At 38.6% G+C, this 8,996-nt stretch overlaps 2 protein-coding genes across 2 annotated transcripts; both read left to right on the top strand.

The window, feature by feature from the left end:
• The first annotated feature begins 645 nt into the window (after positions 1 to 645).
• On the top strand, positions 646 to 3,235 carry LOC126315347 (metaxin-3-like). The gene is made up of 5 exons (XM_049992598.1): positions 646 to 721; positions 786 to 1,443; positions 1,581 to 1,650; positions 1,916 to 1,992; positions 2,094 to 3,235. Exons 2-5 carry the CDS (start codon positions 1,330 to 1,332, stop codon positions 3,078 to 3,080), a joined length of 1,248 nt encoding a protein of 415 aa, XP_049848555.1. The 5' UTR covers positions 646 to 721; positions 786 to 1,329; the 3' UTR covers positions 3,081 to 3,235.
• A 3,383-nt stretch (positions 3,236 to 6,618) lies between these two features.
• On the top strand, positions 6,619 to 8,796 carry LOC126315447 (uncharacterized). Its single transcript, XM_049992695.1, has 3 exons — positions 6,619 to 6,732; positions 6,970 to 7,212; positions 7,758 to 8,796. The coding sequence occupies exons 1-3, from the start codon at positions 6,688 to 6,690 to the stop codon at positions 8,706 to 8,708; spliced, it is 1,239 nt and encodes a 412-aa protein (XP_049848652.1). The 5' UTR covers positions 6,619 to 6,687; the 3' UTR covers positions 8,709 to 8,796.
• The last annotated feature ends 200 nt before the right edge of the window (positions 8,797 to 8,996 follow it).

The raw sequence follows: 8,996 nt of genomic DNA, 5'->3' as shown, positions 1-8,996 counted from the left end.
GTGATTCACCAATGGGCACAGGGCTGTAATTTACACCTTTAAAAATATAGCGTTCGTTGCCTACATAGATAAACCGATCCTTTACTGACCAATCAGTCTGACTATGTATACCATACAGTGACGATAAAATGAGCAGTAACAAAGCAGTAGCTTTCACATAGGAGCACATTGAGATAGAGCTATAATCTTTTCCTACCTAAGCCTTGGAGCTAAATGAATTTTATGCAGATACTACATCGTTCTATAGAACACTTCTTGTGAATTATGCTGTAGCACAAATTGCATTTGTGTACATCATATATGTTTACCGACTAGAAAAATGTTTAACGATAACTCAACGTCTAGGAACAAAACTATTCTTAAATTAAAAATCCATGTGTAATTCCAATTATCCTCATGATTTGCCAAAAATGCTATCACGTATAGATACATCCGCAATCAGGAATTGATTTAAGCTAATATATACGATTAACATTACGAATGGGCCAGATACATGCAATAGCTGGTTTGATCTGCACAGTCATGAAGCCGTTTTAACACAATGAAGGCACGTTTTTTACATAGTATTTAAATCGACCAGTACACAAAAATCATTTGGCCATTTTTTGTTGTCAGTTGTGTTTCTTTTACATTAAGATGGTCTTTATTCTCATATTTTAACAAATCATAGCAACAGCGGGCTATTTTTGTTTATTTATTACCCACTGCCGCTATCCATTTGGTACTTGCTGAGTATACTCAAGGTGAAAAACATTTTCTCATAATTCCTAACTGTTCTGTATAAGGTTAATGACGCTCCTCATGGCCTAACGCAGCTGGTCTTTTATTTAAAAAAAACACACTACATGGTTTTGATTCAAAACATCAAAATGTTGTTTCAATTTTGCCCAAGACTTTACTACGCTACGAATTCAACAATCAGAATTAAGATGAAGAATGTGTGACCCCACACTGATTTTTTGTCACTCAAACAATTCTGTATAGAGAAGCATATGCACAACATATAAGCCAGGCAAAAAAGGAGTTGCAATCAACATTATATTTCAGCTCAACGTCGAATACTGCTGACACGCATTATGAGGTGACTTTAAAAAATCTGCACATCAATATTCTGAGCTAGGACGAAAATATTCTTGGTTCAATTTCAAGGTTTTGTGGTAGTTGAGACCGCTGATATGTTTGTTTATGTACAAAAATTTTGAAGCGCAGTTATAGTAGTGTGTAAAGGTAATGTGATATTTTACATCGGAACAGGTGCTATTTTTCAATTCTATTGTAAAATTTTTTCCTGGTTTTTTTAGAAGGATTAAAAGATTATAAGCTCAAGTCATGTCTGAAGCAGCAGGCGATTTACACTCTAATATTGTAAGACTTCATCAATACGGTCCAAACGAAAATGTTCCTAACCTCCCGACATTTGACCCATTATGCCTTGCAGCTCAGGTTTGTATCGATCCCCCTTCCGATGCAGAAGCGGGTTTTTTTGGTGGTCATAAAAAGCGTGTGTCCTGACGTTGCAATTGATTACTTGAAATACCATGCTGCGCACCTCTATCCGCGCCATTCGATGCATGTTTTAGGCTTATATGAAGTGCGCATCTGTGCCATTTGTAACGGTGAATACGGACAATGCTGAAACATCACCATGGAGTATGTGTTCTTTGCACAAGTCTTTTGTAGAAAATGAGAGTTATTGAATCGATCTTAAAAAATACACACCTTGCCGATTCACCAGCGCATCTCGCTCTTCAGCCGATACATATATTTTTATGCTTAATTCTTGACAACAGGTGCTAGCAACATGAGAAAGAAGATGGTGTTAAAAAATTTTTTTAAATGCACACTCGTAATCAGAGCTCTCTCTATACTTACGTCAATTTTTTTACGATTACGTGAATACCACAACTCTTCCAAGAAAAACTACCGTTCTTGTGCATTTCCAGTGAGCGCTGTATTGAAGGCACTGAAATTATCAAGGAATTGAGTACGGCTGTAAGTAATTAATCAAAGGTTTTTTCGACCTTTTACTGAAATCATCATCGAGTCTAACAGCTGCCTGACCCTTTATATGAACTTATCGTTAATACGATTAGGGCTATGACTTGGATAAGAATAGTGGGATTTCGCCGTCCACAAGCGCGGACATACTTGCATGGTCCAACTTATTAAACCGTTCTCTTTATCCGGCACAACTCTTTAACTGGTTTGGCGAATTGTCAAATTACGAACATTTTATGAAACCGATTATATGCAGGGCTTATTCTTTCCCTATTCATATATATAAGGCCAAGACAATTAGGTCATCGGTTTTGAAAATGCTGGCAGGCCTCGGCGTAGATGAAAAGACTGGATACGAGGAGGCCAAACGCATTTATGCTGCACTATCGTCTCGATTGGCAGATAGAGAATATTTCTTCTCAGATAGCCCAAGTTCGTTCGACTCTGTCGCATTTGGCTACCTGGCCACCCAGCTATATGCGTCCAATCTTCCAGTAAATAACATGTACAAGATGCTAGCGCAACATGGGAATTTAGTCAGGTTCGTCAATAACATGTATACAAGATTTTTCCAAGGCGAGCCCTTCATAGTGAAGGAGATAGACCGAGCACAGCTGGTAGAAAAAGAGCTGCAAAATGCTAAACAAGAGAGTGTTGACCAGGTGTATCCAGAGATGGAAGAATTAAGTGCTCGTACTATTGTAGCTCTAGGAATTGGTATAATAACACTATTTTTGTGCACACAAAACGTTCAATTTTCGGTTTTGTGTCAAATACTGAACAAAAAACTGAGCAGCGATAGAGATCAGCAACTCATCCAGAGGCGCAATGTGGACTACCTAGATAAGGAGGAAACGGATTCATCCACAGACGACAGCGAAGACGAAGAATATGAAGAAGAGCAAGAAGAAGAGCAAGCTTTGCCTGATTTGGATAGCTTAGTTTACGAATCTGATTCAGATGCGTACATTGAGGACGACGGAGGCGATTACGATTTTGATGATAAATACCTGGAACATTACAACGATAACACATTTATTTCCGACGAGGAAGATCAAGAGCTAGATGACGATAGTGATTAAAAAATTCCTGATACTGTAAAAAAAATGGAAAATTTTAAGTTTGGACGCAAATGAAAAAACTAATGTACAAAGCTTTCAATCGAGGAATGTTGCGTGAATTGTGCATGGGTTTACGCAAGAGAAAGTTTCGTGATTGTGAGCGTATCCCAAAAAAATAACATGAATATGTCAATCGACAATTTTCAACGCTAATAACGTTATTTATCTGGTTTTCGTTTGAATAATTGTGTTCTCTCAGGTAATGTTGCACCTTTTCTGTCAGCCATGACGACATGGATCTTTTGAGGTGAATTGCTTCTTAAGACAACGTTGAGTTCGTTATTTTCCATTTTGATTATATCTTGTTCTACGGTGTCTAAAAATACTTGCGTCTCTATCCTTTTTTGACTGAGCGTTTCTCTTATGAAGTGAAACTGTGGTCGGTATTTCATGTTAACAGTTTGTGCGACCAGATGTTGAAGGGATTTTGAAACGTGTTTGAGGGCACGTTCGGTAGAAGCAGCGTATTCTGAATCCATGCATTTCCAATAGACATCTGCCTGACTCAAATCTTTGGTGATTTGAACTTTGGTGAAGTGAACACGGCCGACAAGTGGTTGAGTTGATGAGGGAGGAACTATGTCCAAAAGCTTTTGATTAAAAGTTTCGAGTAATAAATGATTGATACGTAGCATTCTTCGAGTCATAATGTGATTTTCAGGTGAACGAGTAGACGAGTGAGAAAAACGAGACTTGAACTTAGCTGCCGCTCGTTCACGAGCACGCTGGATTTTTTTTAGAAGACGGAGGTCACGTGAATTTTTGACATCTCCTGGAGCCTCTATCCAATGATCAAAACGTTCCGGAATACGTGTCCCATCTAGCTCATAGTGATGTGTTTCTTTGTTGAGTTTGAATGCACTTTTCTGAAAATTTAGAACAGGGTCCAAGACTTTTCTGTGTGATTGTTCGCGCGAAGGATAGAAACGACGCAATGAAGATTCATAAAAAGTACCTGGATAGCAATATTTATTATTTTTAGAGAGGCCGAGTTGTCCTTGTCTTTGCAACGTATCTATCTCTTGTGCCTGCTGTTTCCAATCTTTGTATTCTAGCCGGTTTATAGATGTCTTTCCGTATCCATCTTTACAACTGTAAAAACGAGCACAAAAAAGTCTAAAATTGGAATTTACATAGTGTGTGTGATATGTTTTTGCAACGCCATCGTTAATTTGTCTTGTTTTTTGCCTAAACCCTAGAGACTCCGTTCGAGTGGGTATCCTCGGCGCGCTAGCACATATGCTGACCAATTCCTTAATAGGTTCCACAAACCTGAGACGAACGTATGCAGGAGTCATTTACTATACCACGGGCAATTGCTTACCAATCTGATGCCCTTCGGGTTCATTCACGCCGCTACCGTTCTTTTTCAGGATGTGGCCTTTTTATTCAGAACTGGTCGTGGTACCAAGAACGTTGGTCTAGATAAAACTGAAAAAACAATTCAAAAATTTTTTTCAACGACGACCATTAAGATCTTTATGTTTTCACTATACCGCTTCGAAGCATAGAGTCTATCTCCGCTTGGAGTGCAAAAAATTTTAAATATCGCTTCATGGCATGGGATCTGCAGCTTAAAATAGCATCACATTTTTGTGCACAAGTTTTTTTTTTAATTTTTAGCATGTGAACTTCGTTTTCTAAAGTTTCGTTTTTTGTATCTTATTTCCCCGGATTTAAGCTTATTCAACAAAGGATTTGCTAGATATGGGCATCACGCAGCTGATGAATATCAAGCAGGTACGGATATTTGTCCGTGCCTTCTGCTGATGTATCAACGAAATTCGTCAACTATTGCGACTTGTGGGGCAAAGCTGTACGACTTGCTGAAAGTTGAATTTTGAGATATGCATTTTCGTGGCTGGCAATGAGCGTTGATCGTTTGAGCGAAAAGAAGTAGCCAGAAGTAAATGTTGCGAGAAGGGGGTAAATGGAGAGTATTTACAGGTAAAAAAAGGATCCGCCAATTTAAGGCCGGAAAGAAATAGTTAAATGATTTTCTTTAGAGACAATCATCTTTGGAATATGTGTATGCATTTCCACCTGGCTAGTTTCGACACGATTAAGATGCGCGAAGTCTTGCCTACATTGTTTTGACAACATCAGATAAATTCATAAAAAACACTGCCGCACTTTTTAAAGCAAAATCGCCGTAATTCGAAAGAGTGATAAAAATAACGTTGAAAGTTGTTGGCTCACAATTCTGCAAACAAAAGTAAGAACGCTAATTGGCATAAGATGGCAGCATAAAAAAGGGTAATAAACGATGATGCTGATGTTGCGAACGTTTTGAGCCCAAAAAATTTTTTCGTTAAAAAAACGACCCAGACTGCAGAGAAGTAAAAGAATATAAAAGCTTCACTTAATAGAGAGGCTTCAGAATTTACAAAGACAACAGAGTTTCATATAGAAACGAGTTAGCAGGATGCCTTTATACAAAAATAAGATATTAAAAAGCACATCTATTGCTAGGGCGAGCATGTAACGCGCCTTTTTTGTTTTTGAACAAATAATTGAGTTCTCTTTTGATATTGTATAGTTTTAATACATTGACTTACAATAGGTGAAAATTCTCAATCTGATGAAGAAATTGGACCTTGGAGGTTCTAAAGCTAAACTTTATTTTGAAGCGACGTTGAACGAGAATCTCAGCACTACATTATGCTCGGTTTGAAAGAATGAGCAGTTACAGTATACGTGATCTTCGAGTATATCTTCAGTTATACCCCAAAATGCCAAAACAGCGATTAGAATTATCTGCTCAGACACGATGATCTATTGGTTAAAGGTCTCAATCAGTTACCTGTAATTTCGCATGCGTTTTTTTGTGCGTGCATTATGTTCTAGACACGAGGTTGTTGCAATTCCATTATTTATTTGACTGCCGCGGCAAATTTTTTTTTAATCGAATTCTTTGACTGCTATAAAATATTGGCACTGTTTAATCAAAGGAACATTGCATTTCAGCTGCTGTATCAGGGTGTTCTGTACACTATAGTATCGATTATGTGAGGAAATTTTTTGAATTCTGCTAACGGGAGTGCGCCTTGGCTAGAAGAGTTTTAGTCCTAAAATCAAGTTTCGCGATTGTTTTTTGCTACTCCATAAATTCAAAGGGGAAATCCATAATCTATATTACAATTTCTTGTGCACGTCAACGGTCATGATAGTGGCTAAATCAAGTAAAATGTAAAAATCTATTAGATAAAGAAAAAACGGATTTGTTAAAAAAATAAATACTCAAAGAAGTCGTGCTAGTTATTTCTATGAAAAAGGGATGTGGGTGAGTTGTTCGATTGTTATCGTAGTCTCTGATCCTAAGGTGTAAAAATTCAATAATAAGGATTCGGAATTATACAATATTAACTGTTGATATTGTGCTAATATCTAGGCAGATTAAAAAAAAATTAAAATTAGAACTTTGAGTTATTCGTGCCGTTTTACTTGCCACTTAATCTCTTCTGGCGCGAAGTGCTAACCATTCTGGTAATAACAGCTAAGCACATCTGGGAAATTGAACTTAAAGCGTATACCAAAACATCTCGTAACTATTAAGATAATCAATTTCATGGCTGATTTGCTGTCACTTCTCTGTGTTGCTGCAACTGAAGACGTATGACATTGCTTTTTTTTCCTATCCGCATTTTAAAAAATAGGTTGACTTGATAAACGAAAAAAGCCAAGAATATTGCAAATAAGTGTCTAAGCATTAATTATCGCGGAATTAGAGGCTTTTGTAAAAGAAACTAGTACCTAACACTGTTTCTGCAATTCTTATGTGCAAATCATCCTATATCTCGCTTAGATCTATGCGTCAAACTAATACCCTCTTATTTAACACAACACGCAGGAACCTAATACTGATTCTGAAGATGCACAACTTAAAAAGCGAAGGAAAAATAGCCCTTACCAACCTCAGTTCTATATGCCTACGGCACTTTTACCTATTCATCATCAAACCTTACTTCAGTCCACTCCCTATCTCCAGAAAAATTCTTCGTATTCACCCGCTGGCTCTCGAATAACATCCAATCAGATTCAACCCTGTACTTCGGTTTCCCGTTCGTCTTCAAATTCCTGTCCCACTGACATTGTATGCAGACTCTTTTTTTTTTGATTATTTGTACAAAGAGAGGATGCTCATACATTCATGGCCGTGCGAATATACTTGATTCTATTGGGAGAGGTGAGATTGGTTGATCCTTGCTTCTCATACATTCGGAAGTAGGGGTCTACCTTTTGTTTTCGCTTTTTACCTATCCTCATCCACCGTACTCCCTTGTTATGTCTTTGTCCCTACCTGTCTCTTCGTCTCTTCGTCGTACGAAAAAATTTTTAACTTTTTGTGCTGTTTTTTTAATGCTCTTTTCGTGCGCTTTTGTGTACATTGATTTGTGTTGTATTTTTTTTTACTCAAGCAGAATGTAATCTGAACTGAACTGAAAAGCTGAATTCTGAGTGTGCACAAAATCGAAGGCCTCTTGGTCTTCGCGGTTTTTTTGCCGATTGATGTGTCTGCATTATAGAATCGTGCCGGGGTTTTTACGCCCTCGTTTCCAAAAATTGCCGACTACCTGACTCCTGAAACAGTTTTTTGTCTGACTCTTTTTTTTGCTATGGTGACATTTGGGCAACCAGTCTACGAGCCACACAGAAAAATCAAGTGCATCGCAATATGCCGATGAGCACATGGCAGACATCAGTTCATGTGAAGGCGAATCTAATACTTTTAGTTTAAGCACTAAAAAAAGGCGACGCGTGGGCAAATATCAATCGAGACGTGCAAAGCCGTTGACTGTAGATACGTTGCACCAAATATTTGAAACGCTGCATATTGAGAAGGACCCTACGAATGGGACGTACCGCTTGTCTCTTCCGATACTGAAGACGTCTGATTGCTCAAGCAAATATTTTGCAGTGACTGAGTGGCAATGCTTTAGAAAGCGGATTATGAACCATGGGTTTGAAATTATGGATGAACAACAGGCCGTGTGGATCCGCGTGCGTCCGAATTTGAAGACACCAGACGGTAGTTTGGTTTTCGACCACGCTGAATTGAGATCTAAGTATTCGACTCCGTGCAAAATCAGAGATGCAAAAGAGCGCGGAGACATCGTCGAGATTTCTAGTCGCGAGTCTGGAGAATTTGCAGAAGGAGAGTTCAGTGACGGCAGTACTGAGGGGTCTGAATCACCAAACACGTTTAACTGTAGCGGCAAGAACTCGCCGGAGGGCAGTAGCGCGCATTCAGATATATCACTTTCAAACGAGGCACTCATGAGTAGCAATTGCCTAAGTCAGCTCTTGTCAAGCGATAAAAGCAACCCAATTGAATATTCACTAGAAAGCTCTCTGAGAGCTTGTCTAAATGACGCAGTTAAAGGACTAATGCTATCAGGTCAATATCTAGTATCTACCGGAAGCTTTGACATACAACTAACTATTAGAGATAGTTGCTGTAACATCAATGACATGAATCAGATGATATCCTGTAGAACAGTTGGCCGCACTCCGCTGCAAACGCGAGTATCTTCGATGAACGAAATTGAATCAGAGTTCAAATCCCCATCAAAGTCATTCGTTATTTGAGAGGAAAAAAGCGACAAATTTGCTCTATTCAAATGGATACATATATTAGTTTGTACATGATTTACATAAAAGCAGTGATAATTTCTGATCGTTTGGCCGACGTGGCTTTTGTAAAACTGTTTTGCGCTCCCGAGCACTTGACAGAACTCTCGTCAGTGTGGGGTATCAGATTAACGGAGAAGTGGTGTTTCCACTCTCGCAGCCCTCCTCACTCACAGAAAATCGCATCAAGGCCGGTGACGAATATAGAGAAATTGGAGGCGGTGTCGGATGCTGTACGCTTTTTCC

The sequence above is a fragment of the Schistocerca gregaria genome, unplaced genomic scaffold (genome assembly GCF_023897955.1).
Source record: "Schistocerca gregaria isolate iqSchGreg1 unplaced genomic scaffold, iqSchGreg1.2 ptg000569l, whole genome shotgun sequence".
Lineage (NCBI taxonomy): Eukaryota > Metazoa > Arthropoda > Insecta > Orthoptera > Acrididae > Schistocerca > Schistocerca gregaria.
This window is presented reverse-complemented; position numbering and strand designations above follow the sequence as displayed.